Source organism: Carcharhinus amblyrhynchos, chromosome 6 (assembly GCF_965287045.1).
Source record: "Carcharhinus amblyrhynchos chromosome 6, sCarAmb.v2.hapA, whole genome shotgun sequence".
NCBI classification, from domain to species: domain Eukaryota; kingdom Metazoa; phylum Chordata; class Chondrichthyes; order Carcharhiniformes; family Carcharhinidae; genus Carcharhinus; species Carcharhinus amblyrhynchos.
Window position 1 is genome coordinate 36503866 of NC_137329.1, and position 23342 is coordinate 36527207.

General features: G+C 39.8%; 1 protein-coding gene across 1 annotated transcript in view; it reads right to left on the reverse strand.

Moving 5' to 3' along the window:
- Window positions 1–696: 696 nt before the first annotated feature.
- Window positions 697–23342, reverse strand: part of sbf2 (SET binding factor 2) — a 598480-nt gene continuing 575834 nt past the window's right edge. Inside the window, exons 36-42 of the mRNA XM_080190221.1 lie at window positions 20026–20153; window positions 18769–19008; window positions 15733–15840; window positions 8840–9024; window positions 8435–8522; window positions 7761–7892; window positions 697–2076 (exon numbers count right to left, since the gene is read on the reverse strand). Coding sequence (XP_080046347.1) covers window positions 1978–2076; window positions 7761–7892; window positions 8435–8522; window positions 8840–9024; window positions 15733–15840; window positions 18769–19008; window positions 20026–20153 — 980 coding nt within the window. The 3' untranslated portion in view covers window positions 697–1977. The remainder of the gene's footprint in view (window positions 2077–7760; window positions 7893–8434; window positions 8523–8839; window positions 9025–15732; window positions 15841–18768; window positions 19009–20025; window positions 20154–23342) is intronic.

The window sequence follows — 23342 nt, forward strand, 5'->3', positions numbered from 1 at the left end:
AATACTGGCCTACCCAGTGACTTCCACATCCTGTAAAATGAATTTTACAAAATGCAGACTGTAGAAGCTGACACGTTTTAAAATCTAAGTTTTGAATTAAGTTTAGGCTGTGATCCTCAAAAGGGCTAACTTGAGCTTTACAAACACAATGAGCAAATCAGATAAACGTATTTTGTAAATTTCAGCCATTTTTCCAATGCAAACTACAGATTAATGGAAGAAAAACAGAGCTTCTATCTCTGTTGTCATTCTCTGCTGGTCTTACCTAAACAAAACAACTGCAGCTATTTATTTGCAGAATAAAAAATCTATTTTTTTTCTCCATAATTCACTTTGTGGCACTCATATGATTAGCTGTCAAGGAATGTATCACAGATAGTTCTATTTTTTTCTACCTCCTTGCTTGGCTAGCTGTTAAGCTTCTTCTCCATCGGTGAGCAGGATAAAATCTCTTACCAAGCCAGACATGTGTGTGCCTTGAAAATATGCCTACTGAAGAGTGAGATTTTCCTCCCTTGCTTTTCAGTTTTTAGGTGTACCTGTTGCTGATTATAAATTTTAACATAATCAAAGGATAAATATTCAATTGCATTAATGTTTGCAAAAATCACATTTAGCATTCACTTTTTTACAAGCACTTTAGTGGAAACAAGCCATAAAACTCAATGCCACATAAAGCAATTTACATAAAACTGATTGAAAAAAATTAGTGACGTTGCATTTAATTCAACAAAGAACTACACAATATCAGTATTTTACAAAGCAAATGAACGGTATATACAAACTCCACAAATTAAAACAAGGTTATGTGCAAATTGAGGCTAGTGTTTGAAATCATGAGCAAAGTCATATTGTGGTTTAACTGGCTGCCAATCCATTCATGCTAATATGAAATTATGGACAATTTTAGCAAATTTCAGCCTCACAAGGAAATGCACACCTTTTGTTTTACTTCAGCTGTGCATGATAAATCTTTTGGTCCCATATGCATATGACTTAGTACATGAACTTTATAGCTTTTCTAGTGCTCTTTAAAACATTACTTGGTTAAAATTAAGTTCATTTATATCCAGCAATTCAGGGAAGAGAATCAAAACCAAATTAAGCCTTATATACAATTCTTTGAAAAGTACAAATGTAATAAACATATAAACATGCTATAAAGACACCACAGAAACATGTCACAAGCTACATAAAATTTAAAAGTCTCCAGTAAATAACAGGAAATTGTTAAAATGTGGAATAAATTCTTCAGTAGGGCAGTAACACAAACATTCTTCAAAACTCCTTTTTAAAAAAAAGTATCAACTGTAAAAAAATTAAGAAAAGGTTACTAATTTTTAGTGTGCAAAACCTCTTTAAATATCAAGGTAAGCTACTGAAAAAAAACTGTCCATTTATGTACATATTCTACAAAACTGGCAAAACAGAACTGATCTTGATCATGAATGGCCATATTGACTATTACTGCACTCTCATCCCTGTTTCACAGGTTTGAGAGCAAACATTCCAATGCAATTTAGAGACACTGCTTCGACAGATAGTTTTGTTTTAGATATTGATTTGCAATAAAGTACAAAATTAATGTTATTTTACAGGTTATTAATTTTTGGACAGTTCTAAATTCATGCTATACAGTATCCAGAACGTTTCAGGACTAAGGCGTCAATGACTAAAAACGGCAAGCAAAACTGTGAAAGCAGGATCCGTGACTATATTACAGTACATTAAGGTCTTTAGTGGCTGAAGTTTACATTTCACATTGTTAAAGAGCTATGGGATGTGTTTAAAGAGTGCAAATTTCTTTTGCTTAAGTTGCTTGCCAGTTTCTTCTGCTGGACTGGTAGTGGTTTTCACCTGCTTGACTGATGTAATCCTTTGATACCTTTATTATCTTGTTTATTTACTTTAGTGGCACTGGGCTTTAATCTCATATGACTGGTATGATCCCACCTGATCATCTTAAAATGCATCTAGTTAGGCATCCGAAATGCAGTTCTGGATCTTGTCCATCCACTGTTGAGCAATCTGTACATCTTGTGCACAGAAATTATAAACACGTCTACTTGTCTTCAACTGCATTAAAAGGAAAAGAACAGCATGATTCAAACAAAAACATTCAAACTATTTACATTTAAAAATGTAATTTCTTTTTATAAATTATGTTTTGTTCAGATGTTTCTTGCAATAGCACGCTTCAAGGTCAAGTAGATGGCATGGGGATGCGGGAGGAGTTTAGGATGGTCAAATTATTAAAATATCAAGTAACAAGTTCAGGACTTCTATGATTATTAAACTTAAATTTATTTATCTTAATTCCAGTTATGAACATTTCCACCAAAATCAATGACAGATTCAGATACCCTGTAATGAAATTATCTGATTTATGGAAAGAACCAAGTACTTAAAAGAGACAAGAAACTTAATACATGTAATTGCAATGTTAACTTGATGATCTAAATATGGTTTCAATGCCATCCCATTTCAGCCTGCAATTAGAGGACGTGACTATTGTTATAAATAGCTTGTTTTTTTTTAGGTTACCAAACTATTTTTATTTTAAAACAGATGCGAACACTAAAATAGATATGTGAAGAACAATAGTAAACTGCATGTCTGCGTATGTTTACAGATAAAGATAGTTTTTGATTGACTGGTTTAATCACTGGATTCATGCTTCAGTCCTACCAGCCTCTATTAAATAAACAAAATATTAAATAGTGTAAATTAGTGAAGTTATGTGCACCTACCATTTTGCTTGTCACATATCATATGTACAAAAATGTTATGAGTAATACATCTGACTATTGTAATTCACTCAAATATTTTCCCAAAATATGCTTGGATGCCAATAAAGGCTCTGTCCAACAGAATAATTAAAAAGAATAATCAATGCATGAATTCAATTGGAGTCAATCTAATACACTCAATTCCTTTTTCAATCAGCAATAATTTGTCATTAATTTTTGCCCTGCTCATGAAATGTGGAATGCAAAATCTCACATGTAATCAGAAATGGATAGAATCAAAATGGTGTGCTTTCTCTGCAAACAGTTACCCACAAATACTTCCCTCAACAAGTTCAAATTCTTATTACTAAACTAATTAAGAACTTGAAATAATTTATGTAAAAGGAATTTTAATGAAATCCAACTACTAGGAAAACATCAACTACTGTTTACTCCCAACAGTTAAAAACAATATGAAATTTGAATTCTTTATCGATGGACTTCTAGTCAGCTCTGCAGCAAAATTTGACTTTGCGTCATTTGTACAGAATTGTTATTGATCAGAATAAATAAACTATTCAGGTATTCAAATTTTATGATGATAGAACCTCATTCTGCTGGGATCCAAGTCACTAACCTTTGCCCATTTTGTAATTTTTAGTCAATGATCTATACTTACTATGCTTTAGATATATTTGTTGACTAAACAACCTGAAGTGTAAATCAAGTATTGTTCAGCATTTGGAGATGCACACTGTTTACTTATATGGCTTTCAGCTGCACATAGTAGATAAGTGATGTAACTTATTTTTTGCAGCAGCAAAGTGTTATGTATCCTTGCGGGATTTCAGCAATGGATGTTATGCTCATGAGGTAATCACATTCTGTTTCAGCTGTGAAGAGATATTTAATAATGAATTTTTGTTGAATTGGAATACTTAATGTCATGGCATCTTTCAGCATTCAATGTTGGGGATGCCTTCAGCATTGTGTTTTACAACTGACTGAAATCAATGAGCCAGTTTAATCTAGAATACAGCCACACGTGTAAGATATAGGCAGACGAAGAAGAATGTATTACTGACAGATAGCCATTGAGAACAAAAAAAGGCAGAAACTTGTCCTGTCTAACTGGCATCTGTAGAGATAAGAAGGAGTGCCAAGGCCAGAATGTTAACCAAGGCACTGTGGAGGAGAAAAGTCAAATGTGGGGGAGAGAAAAGTAGAATGGTTGTAGTCTTAAGCTGTTTGATAATTAAATGAATAGAGAACATACTCTGCAGTTATGATCAAGAGTGAAAGAGAGTGAATTATCCACGCAATAAGAGTATGCTGAAGTGATTAAAGAAGGGGCAAGTGTTAGTGGTCCATGTCAGAACCATGAGGGAGTATTGGGAGTATAAGGACTGAGTTAAAAGCAGCACCTTTGGTGGTTATCTCCAGCTTACTACCCAGGCCATATGCTAATTGACATAGGAATGAACAAATCAGGAAATTAAACATGGTTACTGAAAGATCGGTGTGGGAAGGAAGAGTTCTAATTAATGGGACAGTACTGGTTTTAGACTAATTCTTGCAATAATCACAAATTGGACTCTAAAATGGACTTTAAACTAGTAGAAGGTGTTAGGGGAGAGATGGTAGGAAAAGAGAGATGGTTCAGATGGACATCAGGAGGAAGCCAAGATGGATCATTGACTTGATACATCTAACAAGAATTATCCCTGAAACTAAGAGTTTGTTGTATGAGGAACGGTTGAGGACTCTTGAGTCTGTACTCTTTGGCATTTAGAAGGATGAGGGGGAATCTTATTGAAACTTACAGGATACTGAGAGGCCTGGAGAAGATGTTTCCAGTAGTAGGGAGCACTAGAGCCAGAGGGCACAACCTCAGGCTAAAGGGACGATCCTTTAAAACAGAGATCTGTGGATCTCTTGACCGCAGAAAGCTGTGGAGATCAGGTCATTGAGTGTCTTTAAGACAGGGACAGATAGATTCTTGATTAATAACGGGGTCAGGGATTATGGGGAAAAGGCAGGAGAATGGGGATGAGAAAAAAAACAGCCATGATTGAATAGTGGAGCAGATTCAATGGGCCGAGTGGCCTAATTCTGCTCCTATGACTTATGGTCTAACTGAAGATGGTTGTAAATACCTCATCATTTGCACTAATGTGTTGGGTCCTCCATCATTCAAGATGGGGATATTTGAGGAGCCTCTTCCTTTAAATAGATATTTTGCGTACCACCAAAAGGTTAGTCATGTCAAATGAATCTTTTTGAATTATTTGAAGAAATAACGAACAGTAGATAAGGTGGAGTTGATGAGATATTAGCAATTACGGATGGGAAAGATATCACATAAGAAACTTGTGGCAAAAGATGAAGCAGTTCATGTCCATATGCAGTAATATCTGGAGAACCTTCAATCTTGGGGTGTTATGCACATGTCTATTCAAGTACCAGCCAATTACCACCTTCAACAAGAAAGAATCTAACCATCTCCTGGGGGAGAACTACAATGACAATGAAACACACTGTACTTAGGCCCAGGGCTTGCCATTGTGGGGGGAGGGACGTGCTGGCCAGTGACTGTGGGGACACAGATCATAGCCTTAAAGCACTGAATCTGCTGCTGATAGGCTTAAGGTTAATAGGCAATGCAGAACAACATCAGGCTTGGAGCACGAAAGGGTGCAAGAGCAAGTGAGATGCCAGGAATTCTACGCCGAGTGAATCACATGCTGTCAAAGCCTGTCCACTATCTAAAAGACATAAGTCAGGAGTATGTTGGAATACTCTCCACTTGCCTGGATATGTGCAACTCCAACATGCAAGGAAAACATTGTCCAAGATCATTCAAAGGTGATGGTGACATGAAGGGAGACAGGGCATTAATGAGGAAAAATGTTCTTTTAAAGCAGAAAAGCAGCCAAGTTACTGACTCAGAGCTGAGAAGGCCAGAGAGCCAGTCAGGCTGCCAAGGCCAGCACAGTAAGGTCTTCAAGATTGAGGAGTGAGTGGGCTGAGGAGGAGGAGATGCTGACCATCATCGAGGGGAGCAGTGGGGCAACTCAACGACCAGGTCTGGGCCAGTGAGAGTGAGACAATACACAGGCAGCCAGCCTGAGCTTGCAGTGTGGAGAGCCAAAGATGTTGAGGGGAGCAGCAGCAGCAGAGGTGTCTTGACTCCCAGGTCTAGGGTGACGATCCCCAAGCCAGGGCTGAGGAAGATGGGGTAGGCGAGAGTGAAGCAATACCATAGTCAGGCAACCTGAGACAGCAGCAAGGCTGTGGAGAAAAAGTGTGGAAGAAAAGCTACCTAAATTGCTATGCCAACAAGGGATGAAGTAAGAAAATCTTAAGAGTATCTGCTCCTGTACTGGACTGGTTGATTGTGTCCTGCACGGTGTGTGCTGCTGTGATGTGTTTGGCTGACTTTTCCATCTTGTTGCTCATTGACGTTCCATGTTTGCTTGCCTCAAGACACACTGATCGTAATAATGACCACCTTTGCCATCACTCTGACAAGAGGTAAGCTTGGATTTCAATTCAGCAATTACAGACATATTTTTACAAGTTAAAAGGTACTAAAGCAGCTAAGCTGTGATCAGATTTTGTATTTTTGTAGCTTGTGCCTTTGTCCTCTGTGGAGCAAGGGTGGATGAGGTTGCGAGGACTGTGACATCATTGGGGGCAGGGCCCAAGAAACAAAGATGAACGCTGGGCCCCACAAAGTGGAAGATCACCAATGACCATCTCCCCATGACATTCCCTTCATAGTCAAGGATATTACTGTCGCTGACTTGCTCACTACCAGTATCAGAGGGGGCGGGGTTGTGTGTGTGTGTGTGATTACCATTCATCAGAAGCTAAACCGGACAAGCCATATAAATAAAGTGGGTGCAAGAGCAAGTGAGATGCCAGGAATTCTACGCTGAGTGAATCACATGCTGACTGTCAAAGCCTGTCCTCTATCTAAAAGACATAAGTCAGGAGTGTGTTGGAATACTCTCCACTTGCCTGGATAAGCGTAGCTCCAACATGCAAGGAGCTCGACACCATCCAGGATAAAGCAGCCTGCTTGTTTGACATCCCGTCCACCACCTTAAACTTTCACTCCTTCTACCACTGATGTACAGTGACAGCAATGTGTACCATTTACAAGATGCACTGCAGCAACTCACCAAGGCTCCTTCAACAACACCTTTCAAACCACTATCACCTAGAATGAACACCACCACCTGTCAGTTTTTTTTCTCCAGGCCACACTCCATGGAAGTATATTCACTGTCACTGGATCACTTGCTCCCTAATAGCATCATGGGGGTACCTACACCATAGGGACTGCAGCAGTTCAAGAAGGCAGCTCACCATCTCCTTCTCGAGGGTAACTAGGGAGGACAATAAATTTTGGCCTGTCCACTGACACCCCCATCTCATGAAGTAATAAATGGAAGAAAGTCAAGGGATATGATGTTGGGGCAGGTTGCAGGAATGGTCTGAAAGGTGGCAACAAAATAGAAAACAGAGGGTAGGAATGATCTCTGTTGTTCACTAAGTGTTTGGACTCAGATATTGGCACTGTGAATATTTGTGGCTGACACCAAACTGCACCAAAAATACAGGAATATACAAAAGCAAAAATACTGCAGATGCTGGAAATCTGAAAAAACAATACAAAATGCTGAAGCATTCAGCAGGTCAGGGAGCATCTGCAGGTGGAAAGTTAAAGTTTCAGGTCAATGATCTTTCATCAGAAATTATTCAGGATGGATTTCAGATTAGGTTAGTCCTAAAGAAAAATGCTGAAATAAAGCTAAAGGGAAATCCTATGTAATCCCTGAGCAGAAATTCCTCCTTTCAAAGAAGAAGGATGTATTAAAATGTCAAAATACTTCACTGTACTTCTAACATATTAAAAAGCAAGAAAATCTGACCAAATTCTGTTTCCAAGAAGATGGTCATATGCCTTCATTGCTGTTGTGAAATTCTTGCAAGTGGCACAAAACGAAGGGAATTAAAACTTACATCAAAGAATGCTCTCTCATTTGAATGCTTAGGTGCTCCTAATGTTGATGATGCTGGAATAACTGATTCAACCTCAGCCAGGTCGATGAACCCTCTGGGGTTTGTATCTTCACCAGTGTCATAGTACCGTAACTAGAAAATAAGTGCATGTATCAATTGTAACAAGAGTTGAGTTCAACAATGATCCCCCAAGATGTGAAATACATAATGACACATCTGTAACTTAAGCAATGTAAAATTAAACCCAGAAACCATTTTAAATGCGTAATTTTCAGTTATAGCTATGAATGATTAAGACTCTCAGCGTTAGGAACAAGGGTTTAATTCCGGCCTTGAGTGACTGTGTGGAGTTTGCACGTTCTCCCTGTGCGTGCGTGGGTTTCATCCGGGTGGTCCAGTTTCCTCCCACAGCCCAAAGATGTGCAGGTTAGGTATATTGGCCATACTAAATTGTCCTTTAGTGTTCCAAAATATGTAGGATAGAGGGATTAGCCATGGTAAATACACAGGGTTGCGGGGATAGGGCCTGGGTGAGATGCTCTGTGGGAGAGTCTGTGCAGACTCAATGGGCAACTGGCTGCCTTCTACACTGTACAGATTATATGTTCTCGTACATCAATTTGCTTAAATTATATTCACACCAAATGTTAACATGAATAGAAATATAATTGTACCTGGTGTTTAGTTATATCTAGAACAAACCATCGAGGTTTCCATCCTTTCAGTAAAGCACCTCTCTTGTAAAGCACACCTTCAAATGATCTACAAAAATTGAATAAAAATGACTTAAAAATACAGAAAAGTGGCTGTTTTTTAAATTAGCAATTTAAAAGGTTGCAATCTAAGCAGCATTTCCAAAGTTAATAAACAAGTTTTTAAAAATCAGCTTCCCTCTGTTCAACATTTTATTTGTACCTATTAGAGATAATCAGATATCTAAAGAGGTATTTAAAGCTTTATACATTAGACTCAGAGATTTTAACAATTAAATTTTCATTGTTAGAATGAAAGCCTGAAAATAAGTTGGAGAAGAAAAGCCAAAATTGAAAGAAGGTCAGCAATTTAGAAAATGATCATACCTATTCTCCACATCCTTTGAAGAAAATTGATTATACAGAGTTGCTGCTCTCCTTGTGTTTACTCCATTAGAAGGTGATGTAGTGGTGCTCCTATCATTTTCACCAATCCCACTGTCTGCTAAATGTAGCATGGACCTTCTCTGAAAGGACTGCACATTGGATGCCATGAGCGATGAGGCAGGTCTCTGTTACATCAGAAGCAAAGAATGAACTTAAAAAGTAAAATCAACAATTCATTCTGGGCAATTTCTTCCGACCTGTTGCCACCTTGCTATTTGATATAATCACAAATTCATTTCTGCAGAAATTAACAAAGATGCACCAGAGTTTATGTAATCCCCTATCAGTTGGATATTTTACTTTCCCCTTTAGGTCTTCCCTTGTATCACATCCAAATCACAATCAATGCCTATCAATCAGCTAACGCTACTGAATTAAAAATAAGATTCTACAAGATGTTCTGAAAACAATCAGGGAAAAAACAAAAAGTCAAATAAAGTGCCATTCATGTCAACATCGTGGAAAAGCTGACACAGCTCCAAAAAGCTGATGGACCACTTTCTTGGCAGCATTTCACAATAAATGCTGTTAGATAATTAGTACTCAAGAAGGAAACAGAGAACAAGGGTAAATTAAATTCAAGGTACAGAACAAAAAAAAGCAAAAGGGAGGTTGGATTTAGAGAGAGACAAAATAAGTTTTTAAGATTTTTCACATCCAGAACTGAGACTTACCAGTTTAAATTATTCCATTTTAGCCAGAAAGATTGAGTGGCTTTGTTGAACTTAATTCTTAATAATGGGCCCAAACACAATGTCCTCAGGTTACTGGGCAAATAACAAGCAAATCAAGTTCTTAAGAGGCTAACTGTGATAAATCAATCAGCATGTTTAGGACATTTACAATCCATTCGCATCTCTCTTATTCCCTTAAACTTCCTGACTGATTTGCACATTAATAACGGCATACATTGTAAACTCAGTTACCTTATCCATAAAAATTTAGGAACAAAAGAAATAGCATTAAGCAGTTTAGCATTTAGAACCTGTTCCTTCATTCAATGAAATCATGGCTGATTTATGCATTAACTCTAAAAACTCATTTTTGCCACATATCCCTTCATACCTTAATTTAAAACTGAGATTGATAGATTTCTGTTAAGAATTGACCCAGCCATGTGTAAAGGAGAGTTCCAATCTTCTTCCACTCTTTGCATGTAGAAGTGTTTCATAACTTCATTCTTGAAAAGCCTGCTTCTAATTTTTAGATTATGTTCCCTGGTCCCAGATTCCCCAGCTGGTGAAAATAGTTTTTATTTGTCCTATTGGTTCCCAGAAGTTCCTTGGAAATTTACTAACTGGTTCCTTAATCTTCAGAATTCTGAAGAATCTATTCCAGTTCACAAAATTTCTCCTTGTTATTTAACCCATTGAATGTAGGTATCATTCTAGTCAATCAACATTGCAGTCCATGCAAGGCAATGCATCTCTTCCTAAGAAATAAGGATTAGGACTGCCAGAGTGGTCCTCTTGTGGTCTAACCAGAGCTTTGTATAGTTGCACACAGCTTCTAACCCCTTGGATTATCTTCCGTATTTTGACTTGCCTTTTTCCTTGCTCTTCTATCTCTACTCCTTTCTTCTGTTTCTTTCTGCAACACACTTTTCCCTTTTGACTGTCACTGTTACTCAGCTGGGTTAGGAAACGGTTTCAAACGGAGAGTTGCTGGCCACTGAAGACTCCAGTTGGAAAAGTGATGGAATATGTCCTGCCTTCCACTTGTTCCATTGTTGCTTTCCAACTTTATGACTGATGCAAACTATAACTATAAATTTTCCTGTGCATCAGAAAATGCTGATTAAATATGCATGCCTGTGGATCATGCATTTTGTCCACTTATGGCTATCATACATATTTCCAGCAAAGGGAGTCTGGAAAAAAAAATGTTTTAACAGTATGTGCAGTTCTGATTCCAAATGGTTCTTACTGAATATCTTACTGTTTCTTCCCAAGAACTTCATAATGACACTTATAGCCCCAGTCATCAAACTTTGAAAGATGTCTGTCTACTTTCTACAGGCAGCATTTTAAATGCGAGGCGCAACGTTGGACAAAACACAGGAGGCACTCCAGTTTGGAATTAGCAACAGGAAAACCCGCAGTTCACACACACATACCAGTCAGAGGTTTCCAAAATAACAATCCAATCAAGAAAAATCTTGGATCACTGCAGAGAAGTGTTTCTTTAAAAGAAACTGATCTCAAACTATCACTGAGTTGCTGATGTGTATGGCGTTGTCAGTGCCCAATCTACCAGCTTTGATGTGTATTTGGAGTCACTATCAACATTCAAACTTTGGCAAATGTGGCTGTGACATTTTAACATTTCAAAGCTGTGACAACAAGTTTTGCTATCATATGACAGAAGGAAAAAAGGCCACTATGGAGGTGATGAAATGGAAGCTATTTTTGAGACATTTACACCTGAGTAAGAAGACTACGACTTTGCAAAAATGCACTAAAAACCTATTTCACGCACAGGAAATATACAGTGGCTCAGATCTTCTAGTCAGCTGCAATGCTGCATGCATTGCTGCCGCCTGCAGAGATCATTTTTAAAAGCAGGTTCTTCCAATTCCTGCTGTAGAGACAAAGCCTTGGCATTCCCTTTTTACTGCATCAGTTTCCATATTCGGATAAGTTTTTAAAGATATCGAGTCTATCAGCTCAGATAACTTTGAAAGGTCTCAAGTCTTTCAATTGTTAGTGTGCGGGTTTGCGGGTGAATGGGTAGGATGGGTGAGTAGCGAGCGAGTGAGTGAATGAACGTGGGTGGGTGGGAGCTCTTAGTTGGGTTTAGCTGGGTAGTCAGGTCTTGTCGGAGACGAGTAGTTGGAAATTAGTCTGATCAGTGTGGCTGGTGGCCAGGTCAGGTTGGGAGGCTAGTGGGTTGAGTGGCGCTGGATTAATTATGTTGTTAATCATGGAGTTATGCCAAAAATTAAGAAGTGTAACATTTCTATGTTTAGTATCCGGATAAGTATCTGGCCCAAGTCTCTGAGCTGAGATCAGTGCAGGAGATATTCATGGAGTGTTCCAAGCTGTGCAAATCAGTCTCTGGAAGATTAAACTTCTCAAGCAATTCCAGCCTACAATTCCTTAGGACTCCGATGCATAACATCCTGATACCAGAAGATCAAGCATGGTGGCACAGCATGGTAGCACTTAACTCACTCATTAAGTAAGCATCTGTCCCTTGTGTGAACTCCATGAAACTTCTCATGACAACATCAGGTGCAAGAAGGACTGTCAGCTGGAGCAGTTTGAACTCCAGGTTTCAGAGCTAGAGCAGCAGCTGATGTAGCAGCGGCACATCTTCGAGAATGAAAGTTTCAGGAAAGCATGTTTATAGATAATGTCAGACCATAGCTGAAGGGTATACAAGCAGAGAGGGAATAGATGATCTTGTTCAACAAGGATATGCCCAGTAATTACAGTCCAATCTGTTTAACTTTAGTGATGTGAAAGCTATTAAAAACGATAATTCAGCAGAATTCATTTGGTCAAAATGTGGATTAATTAAGAAAGGCCAGGACAGATCTGATGAGGAAAAATAGTGTTTAACTAACTTGGTTGAGTTCTTTGATGAAGCAACAGAGAGGGCTAATGAGGGTAATGCACGTCTACATGGATTTCCAAAAGACATTTGCATGGATATGAAATAAAACAGAAAATGCTGGATAACTCAGCAGGTCTGGAAGTTTCTGTGAAGTAAGAAATGGAGTTACCTTGGCTCTGACAGCTTCTGATAGAATCCCTACAGTGCAGAAGGAGGCCATTCAGCCCATTAAGTCTGCACCGACCACAATCCCAGCAAGGTCCTATTCCTGTAACCCCATATATTTACCCTGCTAATCACCTGACACTAAGAGTCAATTTAGGATGGCCAGCCTAACCCGCACATCTTGGGGCTGTGGGAGGAAACCGGAGCACCTGGAGGAAACCCATGCACACACGTGGAGAATGTGCAAACTCCACACAGACAGTGACCCAAGGCCAGAATCAAACCCTGGAGCTGTGAGGCCAGCAGTGCTAACCATGTGCTATTGTGCTAGCTCCCTGAACGATTCTGCCACCCACCCCCCCCACTTCTCCAATTATACAACTCATGACATTTCTATCCCTCTTCAGTTCAGTTAGAGGAGTCACAACTACTTAAAGCATTAAATCTGTTTTTCTCTCCACAAATGCTGCCATACCTGCTGTATTTATTCGGCATTTTGTGTTCTTATTCAGATCTCCAGCATGTGCAGTATTTTGCTTTTAATTAGCATGGGCATGAAAAGGCTGAGTGACAGGAAACAACAGTGGTGAATGATTGCTTTTTTGGATTGGAGGAAGGTATATAGTGGGGTTTTCCCATGACCCCAGCTTTTCTTTACATACATTAATGACCTAAATTTGGACGTATAAGACATTATTTCAAATTTGTGAATGACACAGAACTTAGAAGCATTATAAACTATAAAGAGGATGGTAATAAATTTCAAAACATAAGTAAGCTAGTAGAATAGATGGAAAAATGGCAGATGAAATTTAAAGCAGAGAATTGTGAAGTGAAATGTTTTGATAGGAGGAAAGAAGAAAGGCAAATGATATAAAGCATATAATTTTTAAGGGAGTTCAGGAGCACAATAACCTGGAGGTATATGTGCACAAATGATTGAAAGTGGCAGGGCAGGTTGAGAAAGTGGTTAATAAAGCACTTAGGTTTCATAAATAAGGGCAGAGAATAAAAAGAACATTATTGTAAAACAGAATGAAACACTGGTTCAGCCTTAACTGAAATATCGTGTCCAGTTCTGGGCATCACATTTTAGGAAGGATGTGAAGACATGAAAGATTATTAGACTTCACCATGTAATTAGTAAGCTTAAATGATCACATTGTACTATATATATGTTTAGTGACAAAAAGTTTTAATTTATATGCATCATTGTGATAATTTGAGAATTGTGGAATTGTGGTGTGTGTTGTTACTAAGTCTTAAAGTTGACATCTCCAAATGACAAATAGTGCGATGCAGCTTTAAGAAAAACTTTATGACCAGGGAGGTGGCCTGATTACTCAATAGTTTAGCGCCTCCTGTTTAGATACAAACTATAGTTTAGCAGTTAGAAGGAAAGCCAAAGCTGCCAAGCTGATTGGTTAGAAGAAAGGTCTGAGAACCTGATGTTCCAGAACTCCTGGCTCAGGATACAAATTAAGACTGGATTGTTTTGGGGAAATTGGAGACTCTTCTCATTGGTTAAGAGTTGCAAATATTTGGTGAAAAGCTGTTAAATTTTAGACAGAGGTGCACATACTTGGGCTAAATGAAGGCAAGGCAACCTTCAAAAACGGTATAAAAACTGGACTGCATCACTGAGGATTTTGAACTTACCAAATGTCAACATTTATTACTTAACACTTGCTGCAGGCATTTGTTGGGAGAATTAGTTAGTGGGCATTTGCGCAGCACATCACCAGTCATTGGATACTTGTCACAGGTTGAGGGTTGTCGCAAGAATCCCTATGGTGATCAGTGAATTGAATATATATAAGGTCGAGATACAGAAGGAGAAAGAGCGAAAGCAAGGAGTTGCACAGAGCAAGAGGGAGAGAGAGCACTCCGCTGCAGGCATCTCTAAAGAGTGTAGCTGAAGCAGTTAAGGTGGACTGAAAACATCAACAGTTAAGGTAGACCAAGAAGTTGAATATGATCCATGAAAGTTGCCAAGTTTTAAAGAAGTTGCAAAGGGATTTGTATCTATGTCAGAGTTAAATTGGCTCGGCTAAAATCACATAGGATCCCATGGGTCAGGACATCAGGTTCAAAGAACCCAGAAGTCCTGAAATTCACAGTAAGAGAGTCCAACACGCGTTGAGCTTATGCCATGCCTTAACTCATGAAATGTTAAGTATTAATCTTCATTGTCCAATAAACCTTGTTATTCCTTGACAAGAATTGTCTGACTTTGGGCTTTAGTAGCATTCAACTCCCCACACAAGGGTGCAGAAAAACTTACAAGAGTGGTTCAGGGATGAGAAACTTCAGTTCTGTGGACAGATTTCAAAATCTCGGCTTTCTCTCCTTTGAGAAGAGAAAATTACAGAGATTTAATAGAGATGTTGAAAATCTTAAGTGGCAGGACAAAGCAGGTAGAAAGAAACCATACCCACTGATGGAAAGGTAAAGACGACGCTGGTTTAAATAAATGACAGAACCAAAGCTAACATAAGGAGGATTCAATTGGGCCTTTAGAAGAGAACCGGATTATGAGCTAAAGATAAAAAGTTTGTTGGACTATAGGGAGAAGGTAAGCGAGTGGGACTAGATGAGTTGCTCTCGTTGGAGAACCATCACGGACACGACAGGCCAAATGGCCTCCTCCTGTACGGTAACCATTCTAAGATTCTACTCCACTTCCTCATGGCCATATTCTTAGACTAAACTGATCTGTTTGTACCCTACCCTGTTTGAGCCTGAGCAAAACTTCTAAGTCTATATATTCCCCATCACAAATTCCTGTCTCAATCCGCTTACAACTGAAATATGTTTCATCCAGGTTTGACATTTTCAAATCTGTCATAGCTGCCTTGCTATCATTTATAAATTTTAGCTTGTCCAAAATTGTGCTGCCAATATCCATTTCTGCACCAGGAAGTGGTTACTTACCATCTTCACTAACCAACATTGCGTTCTGGCTCCTTCATGTCTCCATTAAATTTTTATCCTTGTATTTCAATCTCTACATTGTCTCTCACTTGTCTAACACTTCAACCACGGTTCCTCTGATTTTGGGGTGGTAAAGCTACACATTGGGATCGCACCATATTAACTGATGTACTTACAGTTTGCTCTGTTTTTAAGTCTTCTTTGAGACTGACTTTTACTCGATCCCAGACTGGTTTCCACCATTCAGAAGTTTGATTCAATTCATTCTCTAGCCTTTCAATCTCCTGTAAATGCAATATATTAATGAAATTCCTGATTACAGGGAGCTAAACTTAAGAAAAGTCAATACCAACTTGATCTCCCAAGTACAGGCAGACCTCAATCTTATGACGTTCGAGTTATGATGAACGGTACTTACAATATTTGGAAATTGACACCACATTTTGGCTTTACAACATGGTTTTGATTTCACGATGTCACGCCAGCACGTTCATATGCATGCACTGACGTTCTGTGCTGTCCATTGGATGTTTACAATAAGATGTCTCACAGCATCAGATTAAAGTCCAACAGGTTTATTTGGCAGCACTAGCTTTCAGAGTCTCAAGCTCCCTCATCAGGTGAGTGAGGCCTCAAGTTCACAATCAGGGCATATAAAGACACATACTCTTATATGCCCTGTTTGTGAACACAAGTTCTCACTCACCTGATGAAGGAGCTTGAGACTCCGAAAGCTAGTGCTGCCAAATAAATCTGTTGGACTTTAACCTGGTGTTGTGAGACTTCTTATTGTGCTTACCTCAGTCCAACACCGGCATCGCCACCTCATTGAATGATTAGACACGTCAAACCATTTTATTAGGTTGGAAATGAGTGTTTTATTAAGTTAAATTATTTTTGGAACAAATGTCATGGTTTTAATGCATTTACATAATGTTGTAATTAATATGTATCCAGACTCTCAGAAGTTCAAGATTAAACAGGCACCTGACAGTGATCAATGGCTTCATTATAGCCATGATGTGGGAATGCCGGCGTTGGACTGGCGTAAACACAGTAAAAAGTCTGACAACACCAGGTTTTAGTCCAACCGATTTATTTGATAATACTCACAAGCTTTCGAGGGGACTGCCTCTTCGTCAGGTGAATGGAGAGTTCTGGCCTCAGACAGAGCATATAAAGTCTTTGCTTTATATGCTCTGTCTGAGGCCAGAACTCTCCATTCACCTGACGAAGAGGCAGTCCCCTCGAAAGCTTGTGAGTATTAACAAATAAATCGGTTGGACTAAAACCTGGTGTTGTCAGACTTTTTACTTCATTATAGCCCCCATACTAGCCGTAGGACTTGTGCTAAGGCATGCAGGCATCAATAGTCATCTCAGCGACTTGACAGGTCACCAGTTGAGAGCATTTAAGATTGTCAGACACCCCCATGAGTGATTTCTGGCCTGAGTTCAAAAACCAATCTCCCAGTTATACCATTGTTCTTATGGGAAAATTAGTTCTGACTTATGACACTATTCCTAGGACTGTCAGTATGGAAAGCTCACTTGGAATAATAAAAATGCCAATAAGGAGTTAGATTTTATTGTTCTTGCCTGGACTAGAGATAGTTTGACACATAATTTATTTGACATATTTACACGCTTACACCATTGGTTCTGATACAATAAAGCTATTTAACTCTTATGTTAATAATCTGGCAGATATCTACACTAATTCTTGGTATTCAAATACCAGTACAGGAGGTTGTTTCATTCACCGAGTCTGTTCTGCCATTGAATCAGTCAATGATTGATCCATACCATAACTATCTGCCTGTCCTTGATTCATAAGCTATGATAGCTTTCCCTGAGGACAACTGATCTCAGTCCTGAAATTTCAGTTGACTCAGTATCTATTTTAAGAGACAGTTCTAGGTTTCCATTTCCTCTTGTGTGGGAAAGTGCTGCTCGAATTCACTCCTAAATGGCTTTGCTCTAATTTCAGGACTTCACCCCTTGTACTGGCTTCCCCCACCATAGGAAATAATTCATTTATGTCAACTCATCAAATGCTTTTAGGCACTTCAAATATATATTGCCTCTCAATGTTTTAAACTCAGAAGAGTAAAGTCAAGGTTATATAAGCTGCCCTCATAATCTGACCCTTTATCATTTAGTACTGCACTGCTATCAATGAAAAATGAAAAACTGATTGGAGTATCTCGATGGAGTTTAACTAAGGGTCTGTCCAAGAGAAGCATTGGTTCTTCCTTATATTCTAGTCCTTTTAAGATAAAGGTGAATGCTCCATAAACCTCTTTATTATCTTCTGTACCTGCCCACTGGCTTTTTATGATTTCTTACAGGATCACAGAAGCTCTGGTGTGCAGATGTAGGCCAATAAGTCCACTGAGCCTGCACCTAGAACAATCCTACCCAGGTCCAAGCCCTGTATTTACCCTGCTAATTTCCCTGACGCTGAAGGGCAATTTAGCATGGCCAATCAACCTAACCCGCACATCTTAAGTGTGTGGGAGGAAAGTGGAGCATTTAGAGGAAACCCATGCAGAGACAGGGAGAATGTGCAAATTCCACACAGGCAGTCACCCGAGACCGGAACTAAACCCGTGTCCCTGGTGATGTGAGGCAGCCGTGCTAACCACTATGTCACTGTGCTGTCCATATACATATTTGTGTATTCGTTCCTCCATATATTCTGCTTTCTTGGGTCCAAAGTGAATGACCTCAATTTCCCCACATGATTCTCACTTGCAAAATGTAATTTACCTATACTTCTTTACAACTTGCTGCTTTTATCTATACAAAGTACTGCCTCTGTGTGCAACTGAATCATTCATGCCTTCTAACTTACATTCATAATAATTTATAATAAACTATCGAGAAACAGGACTTTCTTTAAGCTGCAATCCCGACAAAGGTAACTTCGCTAAAAATGATTACTCTGCGGTGTTGTTCAAGCACTTTTGTGCATTCAGCTGCAGTGACATCCATATAGAGTGACATTAATATAGAATCTTTAAAACACATCTGGCTTAATCTGTTTTCCATACTTTTGGTACTATCATCATGTACTAGTGAGTCAAACTTGACAGGTCATCAGAAGCTGCATTTGTCAAATAAAACTCTGCTACCTTTACACCCATTTGTCATTCTTATTTAAAACCATTCGAAGAAAGTAATTAGTACTTAATTTCACTTTGTTCTTACCTCAAGGAGCTTGGTAATGGCATCCGGCTGAACTTTGCTGACATTGTCGTAACAGGGCCACACTACTTTTCTGTGGGTTTGTGGGACTGAACCATCAGTTTGCTCTAGTTCCTCAGAAGCACCCACTTTTACAGTCACCATGTCCCATTCATAGGAAGGGCCACTGGAAAGTGTCTCTCCTGTGTAGTAATCCCACTTCTTCAGAGCAGAAATGTTTATGCAGGGCCTTAGTACATGTTTCTATAAAAGAAGAATTTATTGTATTATTTAAAAGGAACTAGAAATGAAAACACAAAATGTATGCATTCAAATTTTATACAGATGTAAGAATTGCAAAATGTTGATCAAAAAAAAAGGCGGGGAATTATAGACCGGTTAGTTTAACGTCTGTGGTAGGTAAAATGTTAGAATCTGTCATTAAGGAGGAAATTGCGAGGCATCTTGAAGGGAATTGCTTGATAGAGCAGACGCAGCACGGTTTCATTAAAGGGAAGTCGTGTCTGACAAATTTACTGGAGTTCTATGAGGATGTGTCTAGGGCGGTGGATAGAGGAGAGCCGGTGGATGTGGTCTTTCTAGATTTTCAGAAGGCGTTTGACAAAGTGCCTCACAAGAGGTTATTGCAGAAGGTCGAGGGACATGGAGTTGGGGGTAGGGTGTTAGCGTGGATAGAGGATTGGTTGTCAAATAGGAGGCAGAGAGTGGGGGTCAACGGGTGCTATTCGGATTGGCGGATGGTGACTAGTGGAGTGCCCCAGGGGTCGGTGCTGGGGCCTCAGCTTTTTACCATTTATATAGATGATCTGGAGGAGGGAACCGAGTGTAGGGTGTCGAAATTTGCTGATGACACCAAGATTGGGGGAACGGCAAATTGTGCGGAGGGTGTGGAGAGTCTGCAGAAGGATCTAGATAGGCTGGGCGAATGGGCCAGGAAATGGCAAATGGAATTTAATGTTGGCAAGTGTGAGGTGGTCCACTTTGGTAGGAAGAATGGTAGGAAGGACTATTACTTACGGGGCGAAAAACTGCAGCAGGTGACGGTGCAGAGGGACCTCGGGGTCCTTGTGCATGAGTCACAAAAACCCAGCTTGCAGGTGCAGCAGGTGGTCAGGAAGGCGAATGGGATGCTGGAACTGAGACACGACAGATCAGCCATGATCTTATTGAATGGCGGGGCAGGCTCGAAGGGCTGGATGGCCTACTCCTGCTCCTATTTCTTATGTTCTTATTAAATGTACAATGATGTAAATAACATACCTCCCCTTCTTCAGGGCTGTACAGATAGCTGAAGAAAACTGGTCCTTTCTTATGAATTCTGTCAATACATTCCCAAATACAGATTCCTTTTTTTGCTTGTTTGTCCACCTTGTCCTCAAACAAAATACCTAGTAAAAAGGATCAGTATCCACATTACTTTTAACTCAAATTGTGATTTGTACAGAAGAAAAACAATCCACAAGATACTTTATGAATAAAAATCTTGACAACAAAGCTCAGAATATTCTTGATCCAATGTTTAAATTCACATCAATGTCTACTCTTGGTTTAAATTCTCCTTTCCTCCCTTGGAATTGATTTTATTCATTTAGGATCCAGGGAGATTTGAATTCAGGTTACACTGAAACCAAATGGGTGAGATACAAATTTTGTGAATCAGTATGTATAGGAATCATCCATTGCCAAAACTTCATATGTAATTTAACTGCAGTATCAAAGGAAATCATTTCCACCAATGGAACATGAGATCTTAATGAGCTGTTTTTTATGTGAAGCCACTCTAGGATTGTGTCATCAGTTTAAAAAACACATGGAGATATTTTTCTCCCTCTGTTTTTGGGTATCAGGATAGGTGGTGGGAGCAGTGAGCACCGTGGGAGTCTCAAAATGCAGTTTACACTGATGGGATTTCCTGCCGTCATTGCCCCCCCACCCCACTACCCGGGCAGGCAGAACCCATCTCTGGACACTCAGTGCTGGGCAGCAGTATTTCTATTTTTTAATCTCTTGGTTACCACTGCTGCCTCAGAGCGCCAGGGACCCGGGTTTGATTCCAGCCTTGGATAACTGTGTGGAGTTTGCATGTTCTCCCCATGTCTGCATGGGCTTTCTCCAGGTGCTCTGGTTTCCTCCCACAGTCCAAAGATGTGCAGGTTAGATGGATTGGCGGTGCTAAATTGCCCCTTAGTGTCAGGGTAAATACATGGGGTTACAGGGTTAGGGCTTGGTGGGATTGTTGTTGGTATGGGCTTGGTGGCCTGAATGGCCTCCTTCTGCACTGTAGGGTTCTAGGATTCTATACATGGGGTACCCCTTTGAAATTGCTGGCAGGACAGGCAATGTGACATTGTGGAATCGGCACTTCATTTTTTTTTCTGGCTGTGAGCTGAGTGATACATTAGGGAGAGCCATCTTTGGGGAAATTCCGCCCATAGAACAAAACAGCAAAAGATTAGGCCATCAAGTCTGCACCAGCTCTTTCAAAAAGCAATCCAATCAGGCCCAAACTTCTCCTGTTTCCCCACATCGCTGCATTTTTTTTCTCCTTTAGATATTTATTTATCCAATAATATTGCATCCACTGCTTTGGTTACTCTGAGCTAGGGAAGTAAGAGAGGAAAGTATCATATTTCCACCTTACTGATCACAGTGCATCTTAATTGCAAACACAATTATTGAAATTTGCTTCCAGTTAAGAAGTATTTTTTTAACTGCTTTTAAACAAGAATTTTACTGAGGGCCAAGTAAATCACTGGGGCATGCATATGCAGTTAAGGTACACGTTGAAATATAAACTTAAAAAAAAACTGTGAATCATAATGGAGAAAACAAAATACTACAAATATAAGCAAAGGATAAAAGCAAATACTATGGATGCTGGAATCTGAAACCAAAAGAGAAAATGCTGGAAAATCTCCGCAGGTCTGGCAGCATCTGTAAGGAGAGAAAAGAGCTGATGTTTCAAGTCCAGATGACCCTTCGTCAAAGCTAAAAAGCATAGTTAAAGGCAAAGCTAAAACACATCTTCCCTTCACTCCTTCTGTCAGCATTCCACAGAGACAGTTACCACCAGGATAACCTAGTTCACTCCTCCACTATACCCAACACCTCTCCTATCACCCATGGTACCTTCCTATGCAATCGCAGAAGATCTAACACCTGTCCCTTTACCTCTTCCATGCTCATCATCCAAGGTCCAAGACACTCATTCCAGGTTAAGGAGCGTTTCACGTGCACCTCTTTAAATTTGGTCTATTGTATTTGCTGCGTACTCTTGATAGTGTTGATGAGCAGAGAGATCTCGGTGTACATGTGCATAGATCCCTGAAAGTTGGCACCCAGGTTGATAAGGTTGTTAAGAAGGTGTACAGTGTGTTAGCTTTTATTGGTAGAGGGATTGAATTTCAGAGCCTTGAGGTCATGTTGCAACTGTACAAAACTCTGGTGCGGCCGCACTTGTAGTATTGCGTACAGTTCTGGTCGCCGCATTATAAGAAGGATGTGGAAGCACTGGAAAGGGTGCAGAGGTGGTTTACCAGGATGTTGCCTGGTATGGTGGGAAGGTCTTATGGGGAAAGACTGAGGGACTTGAGGTTGTTTTCGTTAGAAAGAAGAAGGTTGAGAGGTGACCTAATTGAGGCATACAAGATGATCAGAGGGTTAGATAGGGTGGATAGTGAGAGCCTTTTTCCTTGGATGGTGACGGCTAACATGAGGGGACATAGCTTTATATTAAGGGATAGTAATTATAGGACGGATGTGAGAGGTAGGTTCTTTACTCAGAGGGTAGTAAGGGCGTGGAATGCCCTGCCTGCAGCAGTTTTGGACTCGCCAACTTTAAGGGCGTTCAAATGGTCAGTGGATAGGCATATGGATAACATTGGAATAGTTTAGGTTAGAGGATCATTAGATTGGTTCCACTGGTCGGCGCAACACCAAAGGGCTAAAGGGCCTGTACTGCGCTGTTATGTTCTATGTCTATACCAAACGTAGACTGGGTGATCGCTTTGCTGAATACCTTCGATCTGTACGCAATCAGGACCCTGATCTTCCAGTTGCTTACCGTTTTAACACACGATCCTGCTCCCACATCCATGTCTGTCCTTGGCCTGCTGCAATGTTCCAGTGACGCTCAACGCAAACTGGAAGAACGGCATTCCATCTTCCGGTAGGCACATTACACCCTTCCAGTCCCAATATCAAATTCAGCTCTATCACACATCAATATCTTTATTTTCAATTTATTTAATTTTTACCTGTTCTCTATCTTTCATTTCTTTATTTTCCTTCCCCCCACTCTTTCCCTCTATTTTCCTTACCGTTTCTCCCTCTTTGCTTCTCCTTCTCCCTTTTTTCTTAATTTTACCTATCACCCATTTCCCACCTCCTCCCACATCTTCATCTGTCACAGCTTACTCTCTGATTTCAGCTTCTCTGCCATTTAACCTTTCACACTTTCTATTCTCTCCATGATTTCCATTAGCAGCCTTACCCCTTGTTTTTTTTGGCTATGACTCATCTTTCATTCCCTCACCCTGTAAATATCTCTCACTTTCTATGCCTTTTAGCTTTGACAA